Source organism: Cololabis saira, chromosome 19, assembly GCF_033807715.1.
Source record: "Cololabis saira isolate AMF1-May2022 chromosome 19, fColSai1.1, whole genome shotgun sequence".
Lineage (NCBI taxonomy): Eukaryota > Metazoa > Chordata > Actinopteri > Beloniformes > Belonidae > Cololabis > Cololabis saira.
The window spans coordinates 19,102,350-19,128,806 of NC_084605.1; the positions used below are offsets into that span (position 1 = coordinate 19,102,350).

Sequence of the window (26,457 nt, forward strand, 5' to 3'; positions counted from 1 at the left end):
TAGCAGAAGTTTAACAGCTAGCTAATTTTGATTGACATAAGGTTGGCGTGTTCCAGTCAGCTTCCTTAGCTCATTCATTTGGTGCCATATTATGGTAAAAGGGGAAAAAAATTCTTCCAAACCCTCTTTATGAATCTTATCGGTGAAGCCATGGAGGATTTGTCTAATAAGGCCACAGTATATAGGAACCCTGCATAGTTCTACTCCAGCAGTGGGCAAATCTGGCCCTCGAGGGTTGCTGCTATCCTGTTTGTTTTAGATGTTTCCCTGCTTTAACACACCAGATGTAAATTAACCCTCTTTATCAGCTTGGTACCAAGGTCGGCTCAAATCTGTCATTTTTATCAGTGTGTGTTGAAGCAGGGAAACATCTAAAACATGAAGGGCAGTGGGTAGCCCTTGTTCTACTCTGATTGGTGTCTGTGACGTCATAGCTACTTTACAAATTTGAAGGACTCGTATCACTGAGTTACATATTTTAAGACTCGTGTAGCTGCAAACATTAATGTTTTAATATGGTTGTAACTTTTTACCCACAATAAAGGAAAGAAGGAAAACAAATCCTAATAATTTACATTTTACACCAGGAAACTGGACCACATTACACCGGTCATGAAATCACTACACTGGCTTCCAGTGAGTCAAAGGATAGAGTTTAAAATCTTACTGCTGGTCTACAAAGACCTGAATGGTCTTGGACCAAAATACATGGTTGATCTGTTAGTTCCTATGAAGCTCCCAGACCCCTGAGGTTCTCTAGATCTGGTTTGTTGTGGTTCCCAAGAACCAGAACCAAGCAAGGTGAGGCAGCGTTCAGTTATTCTGCTTCTCACCGGTGGAACAAACTTCCTGTAGACCTGAGGTCTGCTCCAACTGTCAGCTCCTTTAAATCAGGCTTAAAAACATAGTTTACTGAAGCGTACTCTTAAATTAAATACTTACCTGCTGTACTCTACTGCCCTTACTTTTTAACTACTCGTGCTTTTTATCATTTTACCTCTTTTCTTATCATTTTATTTGTTATTTACTGTTTAATTGTCTCTTGCTGCTTTTAATGTTGACATAAACACTTTGAATTACCTTGTGTTGAATTGTGCTATACAAATAAACTTGCCTTGCCTTGCTTTGCCTTTAAGAGGATAATATTTGTGGTCACACAAGTTTAAAAAAAAAAAGTTTAATAAATCGACCGATACAGGACATGTGTCCTTTACATCGGTATCAAGAATAACTTACAATAAATACATAGGACTAAAATTTACATTCAAAACATTTCATAAAATCACACACAGATTAATTGATTCCATTTTGCATCACCTATCAGCTCTAAAATCATACAAAAAGTCTTTGTTTGACCAGAACCTATCCAGCCTGTTCTTGTTATTACAAGATTGTGTTTTTGGAAAGACTAGTCATGGTCATTTCCTGACACATCGCTTCTACACTTTTCCATAAACTGCCGCTGGAAAAATGACAATTTAGCGCTGAAAAACGAAACTTGGATTTCCTACATTTCCGCCTTAACAGGAAGTAAGCGTTGTCACAGCATAATATATGCAAATGAAGGATCCGGCGCCTCTGATTGGTCGAATCCCAACCGTGTGGCGTTTTGCATTGGATATTGTAGTCTTGGCCACGTCCCCGAGCCACGTCGCTCTCTACTCGCCATTTTCCCCATCTTCTGGAGCTAGAATCGTACAATTTAGTGTCACGTTGTTACCTAAAACCGAGGAATAAACATTTAATCGTCACCGGAGACGAACAGAAGCCTTCGAAAGAGCCTCGGGTCGGTTTGAGAGTGAAGTCGCTCCCCCAGAAACATGAACGTTTTCAGGCTGACCGGCGATCTGTCCCACCTCGCAGCCATCATCATCCTGCTGCTGAAAATATGGAAAACCCGGTCCTGTGCTGGTGAGTATCCACATTATTTCATTCAGAGTGTGAAATAAGGAGCATCCCTCGCTAAAAGTATCCCCTTGTGTAATTGGGTGACGATGTAAAAGATGTTTTAACTTAACCAGTCCAGGTGCTAATGGTAGCTCTAACTTGACGTGGCCCAGTTTTCAATTATTAACCCCATTATTGAGGCTGTCATTGCAAGAAACCTGGGAAGTTGTAAAGTTGAGCTCATGTTACGAACATGAACATGTTATGATCATTGACATAGAGGGGCCACTGTGTTTTCATTTAAAAAACATTTCATTGTTTGAATTTAAATTCCCCCACTGACACAGAACTAGTTTCCAGCGTGTTGTTGTCCACCTGGTCTGGCGTGACCTCTGTGACCTCTGTGACGTGGCAGCAGCCACAGAGCTGCAGGGGGTTAAGTATACTTACATGAAGTGCAACCATGAAGCTCTACTCTTCTGTTGTAAGCTTTCTGCAACGTCAAAGGTCAAAGGTTGCATCGTGTTTATAGGAAATACAAACATAGACATGCAGGTGAGATTAATTGAAGATCCTGCCATCTCAACAGGTGTTTACCTGTATGTTATCGGGACTAAAAGGCAAGGCAAGTTTATTTGTATAGCACAATTCAACACAAGGTAATTCAAAGTGCTTTACGTCAACATTGAAAGCGGCAAGACACAATTAAACAGTAAATAACAAATAAAATGATAAGAAAAGAGGTAAAATAATAAAAAGCATAGGTTGTTAAAAAGTAAGGGCAGTAGAGTACAGCAGGTAACTATTTAATTTAAGAGTACGCTTCAGTAAACAGTAGGAATGGGCGATATTTTACCGTTCACGATATACCGTCAAAAAAATTTCCCATGGTAAGAATTTGTCATTTTGCTGTAAAAACGATAAATTCCCGTTGATGACGTTTTTGTGTAAAGCTGATTTATGGTTCTGCATTAAATCCACGCACAACGTACGTGAAGGAAGGAAGGAAGGAAGGAAGGAAGGAAGGAAGGAAGGAAGGAAGGAAGGAAGGAAGGAAGGAAGGAAGGAAGGAAGGAAGGAAGGAAGGAAAGGGGAGAAAACAAGGAAAGGAGGAAGGAAGGGAGAAAAGAGGAAGGGAAGAAGGAAGGAAGGAAGGAAGGAAGGAAAGAAGGAAGGAAATGAGCCTGAAAGAAAGAAAGAAAGATAAATAAATAAATTCCCGTTGATGATGTTTTTGTGTAACAAACATGGCGGATCTGAGAGCGAGATAGATTTATAGTTGAAAAGGTGGAGTTGAATTGGTATTTCTTTTATCGTCATTTTTATCGTTATCGGGATAAATGCCAGAAATTATCGTGATACTTTTTTTAGTCCATATCGCCCATCCCTAGTAAACAGTAATGTTTTTAGGCCTGATTTAAAGGATCTACAGTTGGAGCAGACCTCAGGTCTACAGGAAGTTTGTTCCACCGGTGAGGAGCAGAATAACTGAACGCTGCCTCACCTTGCTTGGTTCTGGTTCTTAGGAACCACAACAAACCAGATCCAGATGAACCTCAGGGGTCTGGGAGCTTCATAGGAACTAACAGATCAACCATGTGTTTTGGTTCAAGACCATTCAGGTCTTTGTAAACCAGCAGTAAGATTTTAAACTCTATCCTGTGACTCACTGGAAGCCAGTGTAGTGATTTCATGACCGGTGTAATGTGGTCCAGTCTCCTGGTGTCTGTACGGACTCTACAATGCGACCAAAGTCCTATTAATGGACATATTATTACAAATGTGACTTTTGCAATTATTACGTTATACATGCCCAAAGTCAAATTATATTATTGTAATGTAAAATCGTTCATTTTCTTAACCTGCTTCCTCACTGCTATTGGATGAGGCTGCAGCTGTGCACGCTCACATTTACATGCCAGATAACATTGATTTGTAATGTACATACTTTTATTCAACATAAACATCTTCATCTATATTTGTCATAAAAATTCACAATTTTGTACCATCTCAGCTTTACATGTTACATTTTACAGGTGAAAGTAAAAGCGCTATAAACTGTCCTCTGTGAGATGATGTGTTTTTAGAGTGTATAGCCTGTAACTGACAGGACACCTGTCTTACAATAAATGCGTCTCTCCTTCACAGGTAGCTTGTCACTGTATCTGGATTTCCTTACTGATAAATTACCAGCAGTTTTTAAATAACAATTTGTCATTCTGCAGTATTAGATTATGTCTTCTTCTCTGCACTTCTTCACCTGTCGTCAAAATACTTCCACTTGCAAACTCACTTTGTAAAGAAGTCTGTCATTTTAGACATGTCTGTAAAAAGAGCACCAATGAGATGTGAAGTTAATGCATAAAAAACATCAAGAAGCTGTATTGTTATGTGTGTAAACCGGATTAAGCCATATTATTTGTTTCAAGGGGGTCACAAAGTCAGGGTGCTATCAGAAACATTCACCAGGTCACTTATAACTTTGGAAGTGTATAGAAAGTGTATAAAAAGGATTGTTTGTACAGGAATGTCCTGGAGGAGAGTTCAAAGTCTATAGAAGCCATGACCTTGAACTCTTCATCTCATTTTGTGTCTTTTGACAGTCGTATATCGGACATTTGGTAGTCGATTTATATGTAGTGAATAAGATGGCAAAGCAAATAGAAGGACATTCCTGTGCAAACATTTATTTTTTTAATATACCTTCTTTACACTCAAAAAATGGAAATGACCTTGGTTCATCTGGAGGGACCCTGCAGACAAGTCTTTTAATGATACACCAAGTGCCTGCAAAAATATCAATTTGTAGAAAAGGGATGTTTCCGAAGGAGTTGTCAGCCTGTTTTTCAACTGTGCACACAAGCGAAGTGAGCGTGGATATCTGTGTGATATGCATTTACCATGGACTGATGTGGATGGAGATGTTTTACGACACGGAGGTTAAGTACTAGAGTGGACGTGGATCATTTTAGTTCTAAAGTGGTCTTTTAAAACAAATATGCATTAACCTGGCCGTTACATTACTACCCTGTCTGCAGTCTCTTAAGATATTCCATCTGCACTTGGGAGTTGGAACTTGGGATCAGTGAAAACTGAGGTTGACGCATGCCATGACAAGATAGATAACATCCAGTAGATTACGAGACTAACTGATAACTAACAGATCATTCAGTATTTTCATCCTTAACACCACCATGGCAACATGCATATCAGCAACAGAAACAGAGCATCGTGTACATGGGTACATGTACTCTAAAGCACAGATTTCACATAGCGTTTTTGCTCTTTACAAGCATCTTGATTACTGAACATGCAGTCCCCATGTGTCATTTCCATCCTCGGAAGTCGGAAAATGAGCTCGGATTGCAACACAAGTCTGTCTAGCAGAGGTGTTAGAGCTGGGTAGAAAGGTGTTGGAGCTCGAGCTATGTACCTGTAGTAGAGGTGGGTGCAATTCATCGATGTGTCGATGCATCGCGATGCGTCACGTGACGATTTGGAATCGATAAATTTTTAATTATCCTATCCAGATTCCAGACTGAATAAGCTGCTGAATCATTTCATTTTCAAGAATGCACATTTGTTATTGTTCACTTGAAATATGGCAGATATGTTTACACTAAATAAATTTGATGGAAGTACATATCTTGTTTACTTGAATTAATGAACTCATTAAATCCAGGGCTTGACCGTTTTCAGTGTTTTCCGCCAATAGAGGGCGCTCTCATGCAAGTGCAGCTTTCCTTGGTCAAAGTTAAGTAAGTCAAAGAGCAAATGTTTACATAGTCATAAAATAAATTATTTTGTGTCTTTGAAAAATACATGTCAAATGTTCAAAAAACCTTGTTATTTACTTAATGAGTGTTATTAGAGGAACTGAGTTAATTGATAGGCTATTTATTTACAAATGTAGCCACAGATGAAGACAAAATCAATCTTGTATGGAAAAAAGCATTAAAAATCACAATAATCGAAGAATCGTGGCACCAATAATCGAATCGACAATCGTTAGAATCGAAGAATCGAAGCTCCAATAATCGAAATCGAATCGAATCGTGAGGTACCCTTGTTTGCACACCCCTAACCTGTAGTCATGTCTCGCCTGTGAAACCCGTAAGACTTTATTCTCAGTATTCTCGCTGTGTCTTCATGAGTCCTCCCCACCATGACCAGAGGGAAGGAATGTTTTAAACGTCTTCCTCTTTACTCTCCATGTTGCTCCTACCCAACATCCTCAGTGTCTCTTCATCCTGTTGAGATCTGAGCTCTTACCCTGGGTGTAAGTTCTGCTTTTGGATGACTGGGTAATAGTCATTACAAGTTTTTCTTGGAGGTTTAATCTTTTGCTTCAACTTTGCCTGTGGCTTATCTTATCGGTGTGTCACTTCCATGTAGTCAGACCATTTACTACTTCTTAAGATGTTTGATGGGCATATTACGAGCATTACTGGGTATTAAAAAGTGCTGTTATTACCAGCAGATATCCCTTTAACAGCACAACCTTCAAAGCAGTGATGATTATTTAAAAAATATTCTAGCAGAAAAAAATGCCAAGTATAAACTTTCAAGGGGATCCAAAGGAGGCACAAAATGCCACTTTGGAGCAAAAGCTTTCTGCTTGGCTTATAACATTGGAGAGCTCAATGATAATAGATCATGCTCTTAGTCTGAAGGAGGGTGTGACCAGCAACTAGACCTTGCCACTTTCAAGAGCATCAGATAAATAAAGAGTGTAAGGATGTAAATTCAGGTGAGAGTGGAGGGTGCAGAGCTGCTCCCGACAGCACATTTACAGAGCTACTTTATAACATCACTTGTTCCTACATTTTCCAAATGAAGCTTTGCGCTGCTGTTCTCGTCTCTGGTGTGAACGGCATGAAGGGGACAGTGCTGAATGGATGCGTTGTTGTCGCGCTGGCTTTCAGATCAAGTTGGCGGATCTACATTTGAAAGTAAAATGCGATAATTTGGAATTCAATCACAATATACAGTATGAGATCTGAGGGATGGGCCATAGCTGTACCTGCAAATGCGCTTTAAATGAGAATGCCTTCTGCCTACGGTCCTTTCATGCTTTGATTTCTCCTTCTTAGGTATTTCTGGGAAGAGCCAGGTTCTGTTTGCCTTGGTGTTCACCACCCGCTACCTGGACCTGCTCACATCCTTCATCTCCCTCTACAACACCACCATGAAGGTAACCCCCCTCTTCCTACATGCTCCTCACACGTGTAGTATATAGGGCTGTTCGATTAATCGATTTTAAATCGTAATCGCGATTCGCGATTATGTAATTAGAACGATGTTAAAATGTGAAAATCGTAAAATCGATTTAAAATTTTTTTATTTATTTATTTATTTTTTTAACCTTGTCTGCACACATATTAATGATTGATACCATATTAATGATTGATGGAAATACCTCTCAATACCTGCGACAAGTGCCCCATCGGAGAGGCTCTTTAGTGTAGGAGGGGGCGTTGTAACATGCCACCGGGCATCCCTCAAGCCAGATGCGGTAGACCGGCTCGTGTTCCTTGCAAAAAACTTGCAAATGTGAATAACAAATGTAATGACTGACATTACACACCTCTACCTCCTTCATGGGTTGCATTATTATTTAGCATGCAAAGACCCAGTTTAGTTTAATTAGAAAATGTCTTGTTTTATTTAATTGGAAATATAACTTACTGTATGTTTGCAAGTGCTGATTTGCTGATTTTTTTTTTTTTTTTCAGAGATAAAACTTTATATTTTATTATATTTTTTTCAACTTTTTTTTCAACTTATTTTACAGAGTTTTGCACTTTATTCATTCATTTTTGGTTTAATAAGAGCAAAGCTTGCACTTAAAGCCCAATGGGGCAAATGTTCAATAAAAAAACAGCATATTTGAAATCATTTCTTTGCCTTTTGTCAATTCACAAAATAATCGTAATCGAAAATCGGATTTTGAGAGAAAAAAATCGAGATTTTATTTTTGGGCAAAATCGAACAGCCCTAGTAGTATATGAGCCTCAGTGTCTGAGCACACACCACACTGACACACCTGTGTTTGCTAAAGAATAACACTGTCATGCTAAATCCAACCGGCGCTTTGATGCCGCGCTTCCAACATCACAAGATTATATGAGACGCTGTTTGGTTAATCTTCCAGGTCATCTACATCGGATGTGCGTATGCCACCGTGTACCTGATCTACATGAAGTTCAAGGCCACGTACGACGGGAACCATGACACGTTCAGGGTGGAGTTCCTGGTGGTTCCGGTCGGCGGACTGGCTTTCTTGGTCAACCACGACTTCTCTCCTCTGGAGGTGAGACCTTCTAATGCACTCCGACTTACACAGATGGCAAAAACATGCAGAGCTGAGCATATTCAAATGTATGGTTTGAGTTTCAGTCTGTCTCTTTTAAAAAGAGGTGATACGACTTTTATTTGGTCTCTAGCCAAACGATGCAAATAGGCAAGTTCAGTCTTCATATTGGAGGTGTCACTGCTGACGTGCTGCCCTCCCCCCTTCCCCCCCGACACAGATCCTGTGGACGTTTTCCATCTACTTGGAGTCTGTGGCCATTCTCCCTCAGCTCTTCATGATCAGCAAAACCGGTGAGGCGGAGACCATCACCACCCACTACCTGTTCTTCCTGGGACTCTACAGAGCCCTCTACCTCTTCAACTGGATATGGAGGTTCTACTTTGAGGGATTCTTTGACATGATCGCCATTGTGGCCGGAGTAGTGCAGACCATCCTCTACTGCGACTTCTTCTATTTGTATGTAACAAAAGGTGAGTGCTGCTGCGGATTGCCCGCCCCTTTTATGGAGCACTTAAACGGTAACGTTGCAGGTTTTACAGCGGGGAAGCTGCACACGGGAAACCCAAAATGTTCTTGAGGGGCTTTTGGAGGTCAGCACTTTCCAATCTTATGTATTTTAGGATCAGCTTTGCCTCATTGAAACCACTATTGGAACAAGTTCAAATGAACACGTTAGTTTCTGTGAGAACGTTGAACTGAACGCAACATATTTGCAAATAAAGAACGAACGTGAACTTGTTCACATCTGCAGATCGTGAACTGGAATTTGAACTGTTCAGATTATGTGAGTTTCAGCTTCACTGTTTAGGTCCAATTATTACGGAATAATCCTCCTTCTCATTTCACAAATGCGCACACATTTAAAATACTCGAGGAGACGACCACTTCACACTACATTACCCACAATGCAGTGCACACACTAGCATAACAACGGGCACCAGCTCCATGGCAATGGCGGCCCGAGCCCGGTGCAGTCTTTACGAATTGGTGAAGAGAGACACGTTGTGGACGCAGCGTCAGCGAGCCGTCAGATTATGATTATCCGCGGGAATTTTACACATTGTTTCCCAAAGAGTCAGACGGTAAAAATCTAACTTTTCTGTGCAAATTATTTCCACCTGCGCTGAGAAAACAAGTCTGAGCGTCTGCCTCGTCAACTTCACATTTGCAACGTCATGTGGAGTTAAAGCATCCGTCCAGTGTGAGAAAATATCTGCAAGTCCTTGACAATCAAAAAAAGTCATCAGGAAAGACCCCAATAGCCCCAAACGACCCCAGTCCCACTGCTGCACCTTCAGGGGTTTGATTTCCCAGCAATAGGGAGACACATTGATAATGGACTACATTGTTGGAGATTTACAGCCTCTGAGTAAAGTTGAAACGCCACCAGAACAATACATGATTGTATACAGTTTTAGGATAGGGTGGCGTTTCACTTCTCACCTAAAAATATTGAAATTAATTGAATTTGAACTAGTTCAAAGTGAAAATGGTGAACTATGAACGTGAACTATTCATTTTTAAACTATGTGAACTGGACGTTGAACTATTTCATGAGAAGTATGAACTTGCACAACATTGGTGCTAGTATCTTTAAAGTGGTGTAGAATTAAAGGGGACCTATTATGAAAAAGACATTTTTTCTTTCTTTAACATATATAAAGTGGTCTCCCGTCAGCCTGCCAACTCAGAGAAGGAGGAAAGTAACCAAATTCTGCAGTGTCTGTACAGCCGCCCAGATGAGCCGTCCAGTGTGATGTGGCTTCTACGAGCCGTTCAGATTCTGCTCCCTTTTGTTACGTAACCAAAATGCAATTTACATAGGTTGGCCTCCGATGCGTGAAACCACGCCCACAACTAACTCTGCCGCCTGGAGCTTCCTCCATTTTTTCGTAGCGGTGTATCGTGTCATTCAGGCAGCCAATCAGCACAGTGCCTCATTATCATAGCCCCGCCCACTCAGAATCCTGCATAGATAATGAGGTTAGAGAATGAGATGCTAAAGACATGGATCAGAGGCTGAATTTCTCATTTATTTAGCAAAAACAATCAAAAGCTTGTTTTTAAGACATTCAAATGGGTATTAGATGCCATAATAGGTCCCCTTTAAAGGAAGTTTGTTGAAGAGGCACAAAGACGGAGCAAGCATAAGGATGTGAGGAAGTTTGACCAGAGATAAACTGATTGGGTCAGATCATCTCCAAAAACGTCAAGCTGGCAGGTTCTTTTAGTGAGTTTCAAAAAATGAAACCTAATGAAAACATCAAGTTTGCAAAAACTCCCAATAACAAAGAAAAACACTTAGATGAAGTGGTTAAATATTTGGCAAAACTACAGTTTGTTTTTTGCCTTCAAGAGGTCATATAATGTACCAGGAAGAGTCACATTAACCTTTCTGAAGGAAACGTCTCTCTTGGATATGATGTAGCAGGTGTTCACGAAGTTATTGACTTCTATAACTCCTTGAAGTTGCACAAGTTACCCTGAAGTTTTGACTCCACTGCTCCTCAGCGATGACCTCCCGGGATGACTTCAGACGTGGCAGTTCCACGTACAAGAGGCCTGCCTCGCGACAAAATCACTGCATGTGTCTGAATCGTTTCTTGATTAAAAACGATTACGGATAGAAAGGTTGCGGAAATTGAAATGAACCTGTCAGAATTAAGGAGGCTCTCATCCATCACCATTATTGTTAGATGGGCTCATCATCAGAGGAGCAAAAAGAAACCAACTTAACACAACTGTGAAGGAAAAAGTTTTATTTCTTATGTCACAGTTGAGTTTTAATCAACATTTTTTTTTAAAGTTGATCAAACTTTGCGCCAAAAACAGTAATGGAGCCACAGCTTGTGTGATGGTCTTTGATACGTGGAACCTAAACACCACCTGACACTCTGTGATGGAAAAAGCTGCTTATTCTGCAAACATCATTCAGGCCTCGACGGTAAGCTGTCGTGTCGAACTTGTTCATCACCCAACTCTATCTATGCCACCACTCAATTCAAGTCTTAGAGGCTTAAAATAATAATTTATTGCGACTTGCTTGTCAGCTTTGTGCAGAAACTCCCTGCAGGTGAAGAGCCACATTGCTACCATCTCCTCGTCATCACAGAAAGGGGAACATTTATGGTACAATCTTGGAATAAACCTCCTTTAAAGTTTATTTCATAGCTTCATTTCGTTTCCTCACTATCCATTTGGTTCTGCTCTCATTTTGTTTCCTATTATTTCGGTGGCTGGAAGAACATATTCATCGAGATGATGTATACTATAGAGCTCAGCTGATACGCTGTGAGCGTCAGCCCTCTGATTGGTTGGCAGAATCCAAAGTATCAGGCCTCCTTTTATTTTTCATTTGCCAAACTCAGCAAGTGCGTCAGCCATCCCACTAACTCAGAAACAGCTCACTGGTCCCGGGCGAGCATTAATATTGAGTCTTTAATGGTCCGACCTGTAAATTCAGATATTCTAAGAACTATAATCAACAACGTGACATAACTTAAGGAAGCCGCAGAGGCTGCAGGCGCCTGGCTTTGTTAGCTTCATGCTCAGCAGGTTTATGCTCCAAGTCTTAGTTGATGTTTCCGCAGGGCATATTTTTATTTTATCTTGCAGACTACGGAGAAAAAAATTCAAATTTAAAAAAAAAAAAAAAAAAAAAAAAAAAAAAAAAAACCTCTTTTCTGATGCATTTAATGCCGCTGTCACTTTTTCCTCACGCAGCCTGTAAAATAATTTTCTCATGAAGTAGTTAAAGCATTCATTGGTCTCCATCACTAAACATTTACAGGTCCGATTTAAGAAAACGAGCAGAATTGAACTTTGAAAGGGATTCATTTGTCTGTCAAAATAAATGATAATAACTTAATAATAAAACCCAGAAAAACCTGGACTTGCGCCTGTTTTTTTCTGCTCTCGGCTATTGGGAAACATTTTGCCAGAGCCTATCTCAGCCGTCGTCAGGTGAAACTGACAAGTGATAACATTTGGAAGACTTGACACAATATTACACTGACTGGTGCAGGTTTTTTTCTCGTTTTGTGTTTGTGTGATTTTTGGAGATGTTGAATAACTCCATCAGTATAGACAGCTGAGGATTATATGTTGCTGGATTGAATTCTTGACAGCAGAAGCATCAAAACTGAAATCCAAAACAAGCTTTTTCTTGTTGACAGACTTATCTGGGATTGTCCACATGAGTCTGGTCATCTTGGTCCAGGAGTTGTTCACGTAATCTCCAGAGAACTGATAAAACTTGCTTTGGTTTGGGCTTTTAAAGGGGTGTTTCATAAATGTGTCTTTGTCTCTCCTCTCCCGTCAGACCGTCAACTCAAAACAGTTAACATGTGACAAATGTGACACATTTCTCAACGAGACACCTGTAAAGACTTGACCGAGATGTTTCAGGTTCTGGTGTTAGTTGTAGTCGGAGCAAGAAACGATCAATGCGTCCTGATGTTTTTAACGTGCATCTGCTCTGATTTCAGTACTGAAAGGAAAGAAGCTGAGTCTGCCAGCCTAAGTGCCAAAGAGGAACGTTTCTGCAAACTCGAGACGGGGGACTGGAGGGGAAGAGGAACAGTCGCGGACGCCTCTGAAACCAACCACCCCTCCCTCTGCATCACCACTTTCTCCTCTTCCCCTCCAAACCCGAGTAAGATGCCTGAGACAGAGAGCGAGCAGGAGCCGCCGGCTGCACCTTCATCTGATCCCGAATCAGTGGAATCAGAACTCCTGCAGAGGCTGGTCCATGCCTTTGGGATTTCTGTTTGATGCATCTTGCCTTAACTTTTTTTTATTGCTCTGTATAAAGTCAAATATGAGTGCAGAAGATTTTCTACATAAAAATGTGTAACTCTTAAGATTCGACACATTGAAAAGAATAAGAGCCGAAGATGTAAAACTGCCTGTGATTTGGCACTGTGCGATATTGAAGCGGACTTCATGTGGTGGGTTAGTGTTGAGCGTTTGTATTAGTATTTGCAATCAAAATACATGTGCATTGTTTTTCATGAATTAATTTCAGGAGGGATTTGTAAAATCCTCATAAATATGGTGGACAAATTGTTCATGTTTTGCTCTTCTTTTTTTTCTCCTTAAGCCAGAACATTTTCCCACCTATAAAGCTTCCCAACACCCTTTTGTAGGATACAAATATGATTAACCTTAACCTTTTTTTTTTTTTTTTCTAAAAAAATAAAAAATCTGGGATCTTGGATTCGACACGGTAGGTTTGTTTTTGTTCAGATGTCAACAGAATTTGAGTGTGGGTCACTTTACTTTGATTTTCCATATTAAAAAAAATCTTATGTGGAGTAAAGAAGGAAAAAAAAGCGTAAGTTTTACACTCATCTGTAAATTAGTTATTACCAAGCAAGCACGTCACATCACCTGTAATTACACAACATTGCCAGGCTCCATTTCAAATGTTTAAGATGCATAAACTGGTAATATACTGTATGTGAAGCCTCACTACAGGTTGTTTTTTTTCCTTTAAATGCAGATGTATTTATTCAATTTTTTTTTTCTTGCTGATTTCCAATAAATGGGGTCCGTAGAATTGTCTACATGTTGTGCATGATTTTAAACCTGAAGAAGAATCTCCTCGTTGGACTCCAAGAGAACCAGCAAAATCCTTCAAACATCAATCTTTTCTAGACGCATTTGCTTTGTTAGGCTTTCCATGCACATCGTTTCAAGTTGGGTTTTTTTGTTTTGTTTTGTTTTTATTTCTCACCAGAGCTTCTGCATGATGTTGCCACCATAAATAAAAACTTAATGGGAAACGTGTCTCTGTGATGTGGTTGCACTGGAGTTACCAGTTCATGCTTATGATTGACTTCTTTTTTTGAATAATGTAATAAGTACCTCAATATGAAATCAAGTTTCTGCTGAAACACATTCAGACTTAGCTCAGTACAAATGTCATACTCTATATAATATATGCTCATACTATATCTCATAATGCTACAAGGAGTGAAGAGACATAGGTGGGCGTGTTCCCACATTGACACTAGTAGGTAGTAAGAAAAGTTGCAGTTCCTTAACTATTGGAGGCAGGCACCAAAAGCAAGTCAGTCTCCATTGACTCCCATGTTAAAATGGCCAACTTTACAGCAGAAATAAACATTTACAGCCCGGTTCAAAAAAAGATTTTGATCTATATTGATCTCATATCCATGAGAACTCTAGGGGCTGAGTTTTTTGTTTTGTTTTGTTGCCATGTCAGGAGAATTTATATAAAAATACATGTATATCTAATATGATATGCAACCTTTTGATTGACAGTGCTCAGCCAACAACTAATTTATAATTTTCTCATCGATCATCATCATGCTATGAAGCTGAACGAAGTAATCTGTAGTTTGTACTAATTAAGGTTTGGCTGAACTGTGATCATTCCTGATTTTGCCACTGAAACATCTGGGGGACATTCAGCTGTAAACATCACTGTAAGCGCTGAGGGTCTTTTGGCAGGGATTGGCAGAAGGAAGCCACAGCTACTGTACATTTTCATTGACATGTATGTTTCTGTCGGCCTCCCAGGCATGTAGTTGTGCAGAGGAAAACAAGGTTTCAGAGCAGCTCTTCAGAAACCTCAGGGTCTAGTTTAGGCTCTATTATAGAAATTACAGACAGGAATGTCCACAGCATTTCAGTGTCAACAAAAGTTGGCCTATCAGATTCTGATATTTGTAGTTTGTAAGTGGTTGACAGGTAGTTATTTTAGATTTCTTGTAAATCTGTCTTAAAATGTAAGATACTGGACCTCGGTTGGGCTGGTGGGACAGCGGGTGGTGGAAAATGTCTTTATTTTTAAATCCAAAATTTGACAGGTATGCAGATGTGACGTGGCATTGAGTTTTTTTCAGTTTTTTTATTAAACACTTTATTAAACACAATATTGTACAAATCCTTGAGGCATATAAAACATATAAAACAGCATGTTGATTTATAAGGCACACAACACATTCTACATCACTGTAAGGGCATAAACAAATGGCGGGTCAAAAGTAAAAAATAAATAAAAAAACAACTAAATATAAAATAAAGAAATACATACAATAATGATAAAAAAATATATAAGAAAAGCGGTTAGAAGCAGGGGCATTAGTAATTTTCAAACATCTACAGGCGTTTAGGATGTTTATCATGTTTGTTCGAAAGAAAAGGAAATCGGCGACATGCGGAACGTTTGAAATGCCCGTGTTTGCGGTCGGACTGTTGTTCCGGGCGGAGCAGCCGTTGACGCAGGGCGGCCGACTGTTGCTGGTTTTCAGGCTTTCAGCGTCGAAATCACGAATAAACACTTGGACTTGGACCCAGTCACCGGCACCGCTCCCCATCAGTGTGATGTAACTGCGGTGAAGGTGAAGATGGACGGAGGGATGTTCGAGTTAGCCGGTGAGTCCCGTTAGGCCGCAGCGCGCGCGCGCGCGGGATTAGCGCCGCGCACGATATCGATCAATATTCAATTCTCACTTATTGTTCCACATTCAGCCCTTGGGGGTTTCTTAAGACCCCCCACTGACAAGTGGAGCGTGTATTTCGGTTAAATTAAGCACGTGGGAGTCACATTAGCACCGGAGCTAAGTCGGCTAAACCAGCTGCAGTTCATCAAGTTAACCAGCCAGCTGGATACAAACCCTCAAATTAACTAAATAAATATACATAAAACCTAAAAAGTCCATTACACCTATTTGCAATTTCAGTTGGCTAATTTTAATAACAAATTTACCTTTTTTGTATGTTTTCTGTGACGTCACTGATGACGTCACTGACTCCAAGTTCAGCTGTCAATCATTATAAACATTATAATCATTATAATCATTCTCTCAGGTGAAAAACTCAGCTGTTTCTGTTATTTCATAAACCATTTGAAGTGGCCGGGTACTAAGTCCCTGTAACGTAGATCAGTGGACTTTTACATGTTTATGTGCAAGGTAAACTATATTTAATCTTCGATAAAACCTGGATAACAATGAACTGAGATTCAAATCCCACTTTTTTTTTAATCTTTTTTTTATTTAATTTTTGGCACAACAAACATTAACAGTGAAAATGTACATATGATTTATAATTCCTAGAAAAAAAAACACATAAAAAAGAAAAGAAAAAACAGCACAACAATACGCCTTGATGAGTAACCTACACTGTACGACCAGATAAAATAACGGAATCCTCCTAGCCAGACTATTCGCCATTTAGATGTATATCACGACATTTATTAGACTGTCTAATCCTCACATCCAACCGGCAGAGTGAAAGCAAGTAAAACGTATACATAAGTAAATAAAAAATTAAATACTAATAAAAAATAAAATAAACAAAAATATCCGCACACAGCTAGGAGAAGTAACAATACTATGGAACTGCAGGGAAATCAAGCTTCTTAACATATGAGAAAAAGGGGGGCCCATGTAGCATAGAATTTGTCTGTACAGTGTACACCCATTCAATGTACATCTTATTTTTTAGAATTTTACACAGTGTAAAATAGATCTGATCCAGGAGATGTGAGTAGGAGCTGCAGAAGATTTCCACATAAGCAAGATTAGACGTCTTGCTAATAAATCAAATCCCACTTTTAAACACGTTTTGGTGGGTTTCTTGTCAGTTGGGTAAAGTACAGAAATCATAATTTTTTTAAATATTATTATTTTATTATCGTTATTGTAATATTATTAACATAAACTTCATTAGTTTTTAATCTTAACGGATTCTTGCTTGCCTAAACTTTCCAAATGTGATCGACTGTGCACACACACAAAATGTATAGACATAATAATAATAAAACGTGTGTGTGTATGTGTATATATATATATATATATATATATATATATATATATATATTTATTTATTTTTATTTTTTTTACAGTGGTGCAACAGACATGGCAGATTACTGGTGTGGGGAAATGACCACAATTGTAGTGTCACAAGTTTAGTTGTGGTTTAGAGTCTAACCCCATGGTAAATCCCTGAGGGTCCTAAGACGGTCACGTGACTTCATAAATCCCATCGCACTTGTGCCAGTGAATTAAACTGTCTTGATCTCAACTGCTATGTCCATAAAGTTTGGGCATTGTCGTTTGTGTTCATCACACACATTGTGCAGCTCAGATATTCTTCAGACCACATTCTTGGACTTTTAACAGATCACGCACCTCTAGAAAACCTGATCAGATATCTTGGGTTAGTTTGACTCTTATTCTCCCTTTCTACAACCCTGGTCTTATAACCCTTTAGCTGACATTATACGAACAAATGTACAAGCTTGGAGACAAATCTCCACAGTCAGAAGAAAATCGTGAGCCTTGGTTGTTGTGGCGGTCTCCTTTGAGCTCAGGTTTGGTATACGGTCTTCAGAGCATCTGAAGTAGTTTTTAGGTCTTTTGTGTTTGAAAAATTCCCATATTTGTTATATGAACTGCCTTTTATTTTAAAAGTATATTTGTTTACGTTCTGCTTGAGGGATTTGTAAATAGTTGGCATCATTCACAAATTATAAAGCAGCAGAAGAAGTAAAATGGCATGATTTCTAGATGTTGTATTTAGGGCATGGCTTGATGAAATGGCAAGAATCATTCAGAGATGAGAAGTTGGAGTAAAGCTTTGATTTAAGGAAACAGTCTGTTAGGGTTGACTGGGTCTGTGGACTGGAGATAGGTGTCAAAGCTTATCAGGAAATTCACTAAAGTCTACGGATTCATGAATTGATGGCTAATGACAAGAATATGTTGATTTTCAACTAAACCAACTCCTGCCAGTATCAACAAATCCGACATTAAAAAATCCAACTTATTCCTGTCAGTAAATGCATCTTGTAAATCACAGACATGGCTAATATATATTTTTTTTCTTTCATCAATGTACACCAACTATGTACTATAGCCAAAATTCTCATCTGTCCACCGAAGTGGCATCTTCAGATCCAACTTTGCAAACCTAAACTTGGCGTTAACAAAAGATTTTATCTTGCCAACCTTTCTAAACAAGTGAAACCTGTTCAATTCTTTTCCCCTGCAAAATGTACTGTAATAAACTTTAAAGTTTTAATGTTCTGTGGACTGCAGAGTTAAATAGATTGGAAACTGTCTTGTTTTCTACTTGTGAATAATCTTTTCTCAGTCTGGGAATGAATAAATAATGGAACTGTTGTGAGCGATTTGAGTGTCGATAAAAATTGAATCCATTATTATTTGTAAATGAACAAATAACCATTCTCATAGATGGACAACAAGAGCTGCTGCCTTAAGATCATGTTTGATGTATTTACTCATTTAAGGGCTCATACTTTCTGATGAAATAGCAGCACTGGGCTGCTACTTAACCTTTAATTTCTTTAGATGTAGTTATTGAGTCTACATTCTTATTCACTTAATGGTGTTGTCTGAAGATGTGATGGTGTTAGTCATCTTTGCAGAATTGTTAATAATCTGTTTCCTTGTTTGAAGGTGCCAGTCTTCCCCTCTCCACTCTACGCCTCCTCATCCCACCCATCCGCTTGTTGTCTGCTGCCATCTGGCAGACTGTGGAGCAGAAAATCGTGTCGGATTATGGGCTGCTTGAAGAGTTTGTCTTTATGGTCACAGAGATTGTTCCTCAGCTCCTCTCCACAAGGCAGCGAGCTGAGCTCATTTTGGGTCTCAGAGCACGAGTGAGTTGGACTTTCTTTCATTTATATGTTCTACGTTCATAGGAATCAAATATTACTGAAGTAATATTCATTGTTTTTTTGGGTGGTGGGAGCATATATTTTTTGTGCTTTTAAAAAAAAAAAAAAAAATGAAATCAAAGTATTTTAATGTCAGATAATGATTCAGACAGCTTTACCACACTGTAAACTAAACATTGCTTTCATGTCCTCCCTGAGGAACATCAAGAACATTGTTGAGCTCCTGCTGTTATAGTGAAGAAACTCCTGCCATAAAATATTAGACTGATAACAAACCTATGCTATATATTCAATTAAATTTTATTTACGGTATATAGCGTCTATTACAACACAAATTGTCTCTAGGTGCTTTCCAGAGACCAGAACATGACCCCAGAGCAAGTATTACATAAACAATGGCAAGTTAAAACTCCCCTACTGAGAGAAAAACCTCAAGGTAAACAGTGGCAACAAAGGCTTGACTTTGTAGTCATCCATTTATTCTGTCCTTTCTACTGCACAAATACAATTGTAATGGATATTAGCTATTTACTACACCAGAAAAAGGTCATATCTGGAACACACCGGCTCTGCTGCTGCTTTTTCGAGGTTACACTCTAGTCAACTAGTTGTGGGACTTTTATGTTTTTTCTTTCTTTTCACATTATCTAAAAAAAAAATGTGTGCAACCATTTTATTTTCTTCAGCTAAGATTGGTAATAATTTAAATAAATTCATCTTGCAAATGTTGTGGCTACTCATTTGACACAATAGCTGACTGTTTCACTGGAGTCTGTTGGGTGAGTTGCAGAAAGAGCAAAGCACCATCAGAACAGCAGACAAACATTTGCATATGAGTGAGCAAGCAGAAGTACCGTATTGAAATATTTACTTGTTTTATCTTCTAGTATCTAATATAGATGATTGTTTAAAAGTATTAGTATAGTCAAAGTGTGTTGCAGAGTACCGATGAGCCCAGTGGCATGTTGGGTGGATGGAGAACAGGCTACAGGCAGATTAGCACCTCTGGACAGCACTTTTCCTCCCCTGCTCATATTTTTTTTTGTCCTTCGTTTGTAGCTTATCTTGGAGCTGTGTCGCTCTGACGAGACGGCTGACCTGCAGGTGATTCAGCCACACCTGGACCGGATGCAGAACCTCAGATCTCTGTGGAACGTAGAGGTGAGCAGAAAGCCTTAGTCTGTTGTCAAGGTTACAGTTTTCTTCTTCTCAGTCTATTAAACTTTTCTGGTCAGATTCGGATGTTATGTTGTATTTTGAACTTCTTTTTTTTTTGTTCTTTCTTCCTCTTCTAACAGTCTGTAGCAGAACAAGAATCATCTGACTCTCATTTCACGGGTCTCATCCAAAATCTTCTGAGAGATCCCGATCAGAGGTTAAGCTTTTTCCAAGTAAGTTTAAATTCTTAACACTTTATAAAAAATCGGAAGTGGTCTAATGTGAATGTCGGGGCCTCACACTAAAGTTTTCCTGTAGTAGCACCGGCGCTCTTAAACTGAGCCAAATTCAGGAGCAGCAATCATTAACCTTTTTTTTTTCGTTCTTTCTGACCTTCATTTTTAAGAAAGTCCTGGTGATCAACAGAGAATTTGAATAAATGCAAAACTAACTGTTTACTTTAAAACGTAAACCTTTTTGCAGTGAAGTAGATCTTCAAAAAACTATAATCATTTAAAAATAGGCTCCAATCATGTGGAATTGATCTTACATTCACTTTTAGCTATGAGTTGGACCGTTTTTTATTTTATTTATTTTTTTTTGTCCTTTTCGAGCCTTGTCACCCATAGAGCCGGTGTTTATCTCCGGTTTCTGTAGCGCAAACGAACAGGTGGTAACCACCCCCAGGATAGGACGCTAGTCTATCGCTGGATACTTCCCCTAGCAAAGCTAAGAAACCATTCTTACACCTGGGTGAAGTGAGGCAAGCCGAGAGTAAGGCCCAATCCCAATACACCCCCTACTTTCTTTCACTAGCCCTACTTTTTACCACTCGCCATCCCTCATTATCACTACCCCTAAAAAAGAAGGGACAGATTTTAGGGCACTTGAAATCTTCCCAGGGCCCTGTCCCAATACACCCACTACTCTTACTTTCAGCACCACCCCTAAAATCAGGAAGCTGAGAGCCAAAAGCTGTTTTAATTTCAGCTGTAACGCTGTTAATATGCCACTTTATTAAGTTTTAATATTTTTTTCTGGCGTAAACGTAACCGTTAAGATCCCCAACCTGGGCTCAGTTTATCCAAATAACGCCTGTTAAGAAATTAAGGCCCGGGGGAGAAACCTGCAGCTCTGTTGAGAATTACCGCTGGCTGAAATAAATCATTTAGGAAGATAAATGTTGGTTTAATAGATGAATTCTAACAGTTGTAGCTACGCCTGTTAAGAAATTTGCTCCGAAAATTTCGAGATTTCTGCCTGCCGGCTCCGGAGCTGATTTATGGGTCCTCGTTCAATCGGCGTATGGTGCGGCGTAGGGTGCGGCGTACGGGGTGCGTCGCCGCCTAACATCGACGCAGAGCCTACGGCGTAGGTTACGTAACCTACGCCGTAGGCTCTGCGTTGGTGTAACGCGGAACCATAAATCAGCCTTTATTCTGGCGTGATCTTCGGCAAACGGGCAAACGAGTGATTATGTACATTCACTGAGTGAATATTATGAAAGTAAAATATATATTTCTCGCTAGAAATTTAATCAAAATGCATTTTTATGCAGAAACTAACTCAAAATATTGATTTTATTCACTAAAAAATAAGAAATGTCCGCCATGTTTGTTTTTTTTTATTCAGTCTGCAAATGACGACGAAAAGCATTCTGGGAAATTTTTCTGTCCCTAGATCAGCTAGTGTGCATCGGAAAACACTTGCTCCGTAGGGACAGATTCATAGCCACTACACTAGTTTTCTTCACTACCCCTAGATGCAAAGAGGAATTGGGACACCACTACCCTCACGGGAACGTGCAAAATGTAGGGGTAGGGATGAAAACTAGGGGTAGGGGGAGTATTGGGACAGGGCCTAAAGCATCTTTCCCAAGGATGCACAAAGTGACTTCAGTGCCAGGGTTCGAACCCACGACCTTCGGATCATGAGCCCGAAACCCCAACCACTAGGCCTGCTCCGCTCCATTGGACCATTTGTTTTGCAATTTGATTTCACCAGACGTTTGAGTGAATGCTGATCCTGACCATTCAAGACTTTTTCCCCTGATAACATGTTTGAGATAGGAAGCATGGGTTAAGGTTAAACAACTTTTTGCCAGCCGAAACATAATTATCTGTGTATTAATTATACAACCGGAGGCTCATATCCATTTGCTTAGTTAAATCCCGGAAGTAATTTTTTAAAATTTTGTATTCTTTTGGACAGGCAGTGTATTTATATGTTGCATCGATGCTACTTTAAAAAATGTACTTGAACTGTTTCAGAAATGGTCTCAAACTCTCCAGAAGGTCCAGAGTCCTGTTGGATTTGCTCTTATATTTGAGATATGTGTCTTCCAGGATGTTTTCCCAGGAGACTTTGGGCCCACGTATGACAAAGCAATCCAAACACTGATGTGGCTGTTTGTGTCCAGACTGGAAAAGCTGCTTCCCAATCACACTCTCCCGCAGGTATGCAAGTTATACATAAATACACAAGTGATGCATGTATCAATAATCTTTTGTACGTTAGCCACGTTTCCACAGAGTGATACAGGGCAGTGTGATACAGGAAAGTTAACCACACCAAATAAGGTGTGCCATACTAGACTGGTGTTTGGCACAGTACGCTTAAGGTGGAGCTTAAAACACTGCAGACAGTTGATTGTTCAAAGAATAATCTCTTCTGTGTTAAGGCTGAGTTATGGTTCTGCGTCAAAACGACGCCGTGCCTACGCCGTGTGGTACGCGTCGACGCGTACCACATGCTGTCACTGACGCGTGTGGTACACAAAAATTGCAACTACGCGTCAAGGCGACGCAGACGAGAGGGCTGTGATTGGTTCGCTTGGTAGCAACGCATTTCCGGTTTCCGGTTTGAAGCAGTCGTGAAATTTCAGCGCTCTTTTCTTCGTGTATGTGTGATATTTTTTTTTTTTTTGGTTTTTAGTAGTTGTCCTTATCTCTTTGATTCACTGTGACCGGAAAAGTTGGATAAACCATCCAGGAAAAGATCGCGACCTAGCGGTCACGGGGGGTACTGCACCACGGCAAAATGGAGTGACGGAGAAGTCCGAAGGGTTAACGACGGCGCCACGGTGACGGCGTAGGCACGGCGTCGTTTTGACGCAGAACCATAACTCAGCCTTTACATAGAGGTAAACATAAGATGCAGCATCTTGAAGTCTTCTGTCAGAACTCCGCTGCGTCTCGGCATAAAGAAAGACTGTGTCCTACACTGTTCTTTAACCGAGTTACATGTTCCTCCTGATTTTTATCGACAGCAAACACTGTGACGTATGTTTTGACGTTGGACTGTTGCAAAGTGAAGATGGCTACAGCCAACTGGCCAACACAGTAGCTAGATCAGGGCTTACAGTTTCAAACTGTACCGAACTAATCTGAGCTGTACCTCTCAGATGAAACCTGGTTTAAGTGTGGTTCTTCTCAATATTGTTCTAAATGTTTAGTTTTCTTCTCATCCTTAAAACGTTTTAGTTTTATTATTGAAGGATGATTGATGAATGTTGCCTAGTGTTGAACTATTCTATGTTTGGTCAGATTTCTTCGCTGCTCAGTGATACCTCGTCTGTCCTCAATGAATGCTTGGAGTCTGCTGTCCAACCCGAGGATCTCAGACTCCTACTGGACACTCAGAAAGATCTTGTCCAGTTGGAAGACACTGGTGAGCTTGATATTATGTATATATACACCATTAAATGATATGACAGCTCTTTGGCGTTTAGTGGGTCTATTCGAGCATGTCGTAATATGTTGCACACTTTTCATTTGTCTTCTTTGTTTCCTGTGATCTTGTTCTTCCTCAGTGTCTTGCGCTGACAGCAGCATCCTGTCGGCCCTCTGTCTCCCTCCTGTGGAAAGAGTCGTGATCGTCAATGAGCAAACGGAAGCCGATGCTGAGACTGGCCTCGTGTACACTGTGTGCACAGAAATGGAGGTGGAATCTGAGAACAAAGAAGTGTACGTGGAGGGAACAGGGACCTCGAGTGAGTGTGTGCAAACCGAGTGGTTTGGTATCAGTAGTGAACTGAAAACGGAGATAGACAGCGTCGTCGTGGCCGACCCGACCGAAGGCGTAGAGGCCAGTGAGTGTGAAATGGCAGATGAGCAGCCGGGGGAACAATCAGGGACACTGATCATCGGGGAAGATGGCCAGGTGTCAGTGCTGGATGGTGCGGAGAAAAAGCCAAAGAAACGTGGCCGGAAAAAGAAACGGCCCGCAGATGAAGATTTAGAAGTGGAGAGAGGAGCAAAAGGCATAAAAGAAGATTTGGAGACAGATGCCTTGTGGGAAAGACCCGTGCGAAAGAACCGAGGACTCAAGATGAAGCGGTACCTGTCCCAGTGGAGGAAGTCGGGCAAAGCGCAGGGCGGCATCGGCACCAGTAGCGGGCCCCTGGATTCAGCCAGAAGCAGCGACTTGGACGACAGAACATGCAAGGTCTGTGGCAAAGTTGTGACCCAGGCCAAGTTCCTACAGCGGCACATGAACCAACACTCAGACGAGCTGCCGGTCGCTTGTCTCGTGTGCAAAAAGTTTTACAAGAGTTTGCGTTTCTTGCAGCAGCACAAATGCGGCATTTCAAAAGAATCCAAGGCTGGCGTGACGGCCAAAGACGAAGAGATGGCTGCGGACGGGGAAAAATCTCCCAGTGAAGTTCCATGTGAAGCATCCAATGAAAAACACGCTTCAGACGGCACCGTCCAGGACCCGGACTACTGCCCCTCGGCAGAGAGGTCTTCCAGGGGATCAGGGCAGAGGAGCCCTGAAGACAGCAAGAGCCTGCTGGAAGGTCCCTTCTACTGTCCCCACTGCAGCGTCGAGTTCAAGTGCAAACAAACGTTTAGGTACCATTTAAGAAACATTTGCTACAACGAGCAGCAGGTAGATCCAGAGAAGCCAGAAGATGAAAAGCACTGTTTCAAATGTAACGAATGCGACAAGGCGTTTAAGTACAAGTCCACATTGGATTCCCACAAACAGACGCACAATCCGCTGTACTGCGAAGTGTGTATGAAATTAGTACGTGATTCCGAAGCCCTGGCCATGCACCGGGAATCCCACACGCCATTTCAGTGCAACCGGTGTGAGGAGAACTTCCCTGTGTTCAAAGCCCTTCACAAGCATTACATCGATGTCCACAACCCCACCGAGCCCTTCACCTGCACCCACTGTGAGACGTCTTTCGCCAGCTTGAAGCGTTTTATCAGACATGAGTGGAAGCACACCGGGTACCAACCGTTTCAGTGCGTTCACTGTGCTAAAAGGTTCCGATCGTACTCCGACCTCGTAGAGCACCAGAAAAAACACACTAAAGCGTATCCCTTCCTCTGCTGGGAATGTGGCAAGAAGTTCAGGCACGGCGTCACGTTGACGAGGCACGTGGAGCGCGTGCATCACGCCGGAGAGCCCATGCCCGAGAAACCCACCCCGATCTTCACCTGCCCTCAGTGCGGGAAGACCTTCACCTCCAGGAGGTGCCTTCTGAAGCACGACAACTTCCACCACAAAGGAATGCGTTTCCCGTGCGAGTACTGTGGAAAGGGTTTCTTTGGCAAGGACGCGTTGGTGCGGCACACTTTGATTCACACCGGGGAAAGGCCTTTCAAGTGTGATGACTGCGATAAGTCTTTCAGGTCTGCAGCAGAGTTGAAGATACACCGGAGGTACCACACTGGGGAAAGACCGTTCAAGTGCAACATCTGTGAAAAGGGTTTTGTCCAGTCCTGTTTTCTTACTTTACACATGCGAACCCACACCGGCGAGAGGCCGTATGTCTGTACAACCTGTAGTAAGGGCTTTTCCAGCTTGCATGGTCTAAAAAGACACAGGAGACTTGTTCATGCTTAGTTGATCTTGTCGTACTAATCCACAGAAGAAGGTTAATTACCACTTTAACATGCCCATTTTCAATGAAGTAAAAATTTAGCTTTAACCTTACATCAGAATTTACAAAAACCAGATTGACCCTCTGAAGGGGAAAAGAGTTTTCCAGTGTAATATGTTCCTTACAATGTCTCAGTGCTACAGCTATGGTTGCCACAAGCTTGGATTGTTAGAAAATGTGTAATTGTATTGCATTATTAAAAAATGTATCTTTGTATTTTTTACAGACATTTCTTTTGCTGTAGTCCTACATAACATTTGTATGTATAAATGATTTAAAGTTTAATTCCTTTAGGAATCTATTCTTTTCTTGAATAAAAATTCTAAGTGTCATTTTTTTACTTGAGTGAATTATTTCATGTGATGTGCATTTTTATTTTATTTATTTAATTCCCAAAACAAGAAATCTTTTGAGCTAAATGGTTTGAAATCAATTTAGAAAGAAAAAAAAATCCTCTTATGCACTGCAAAGGCCTCAGAAATACCAGTAACTATAACATTCAAAGGATTGGCTTATTTTCATAACAAT

The 26,457-nt window shown here is 40.5% G+C and overlaps 2 protein-coding genes across 2 annotated transcripts; both read left to right on the forward strand.

Moving 5' to 3' along the window:
* Positions 1-1,621: 1,621 nt before the first annotated feature.
* Positions 1,622-13,989, forward strand: kdelr2b (KDEL endoplasmic reticulum protein retention receptor 2b). Its single transcript, XM_061708427.1, has 5 exons — positions 1,622-1,911; positions 6,981-7,081; positions 8,042-8,200; positions 8,421-8,673; positions 12,691-13,989. The coding sequence occupies exons 1-5, from the start codon at positions 1,821-1,823 to the stop codon at positions 12,723-12,725; spliced, it is 639 nt and encodes a 212-aa protein (XP_061564411.1). The 5' UTR covers positions 1,622-1,820; the 3' UTR covers positions 12,726-13,989.
* A 1,440-nt stretch (positions 13,990-15,429) lies between these two features.
* Positions 15,430-26,255, forward strand: LOC133419354 (zinc finger protein 14-like). The gene is made up of 7 exons (XM_061708480.1): positions 15,430-15,607; positions 18,658-18,860; positions 19,938-20,039; positions 20,177-20,269; positions 22,382-22,492; positions 23,582-23,705; positions 23,848-26,255. The coding sequence occupies exons 1-7, from the start codon at positions 15,580-15,582 to the stop codon at positions 25,890-25,892; spliced, it is 2,706 nt and encodes a 901-aa protein (XP_061564464.1). The 5' UTR covers positions 15,430-15,579; the 3' UTR covers positions 25,893-26,255.
* Positions 26,256-26,457: the final 202 nt, after the last annotated feature.

Bases quoted from the DNA above. Each gene is read 5' to 3' on its own strand.
- kdelr2b (XM_061708427.1), top strand. From the start codon at position 1,821: ATGAACGTTTTCAGGCTGACCGGCGATCTGTCCCACCTCGCAGCCATC. The intron at 7,082-8,041 runs GTAACCCCCCTC...TTAATCTTCCAG, and splicing joins TCTACAACACCACCATGAAG to GTCATCTACATCGGATGTGC. The intron at 8,201-8,420 runs GTGAGACCTTCT...CCCCCGACACAG, and splicing joins ACGACTTCTCTCCTCTGGAG to ATCCTGTGGACGTTTTCCAT.
- LOC133419354 (XM_061708480.1), top strand. From the start codon at position 15,580: ATGGACGGAGGGATGTTCGAGTTAGCCG. The intron at 15,608-18,657 runs GTGAGTCCCGTT...CCTTGTTTGAAG, and splicing joins AGGGATGTTCGAGTTAGCCG to GTGCCAGTCTTCCCCTCTCC. The intron at 20,270-22,381 runs GTAAGTTTAAAT...TGTGTCTTCCAG, and splicing joins AGAGGTTAAGCTTTTTCCAA to GATGTTTTCCCAGGAGACTT.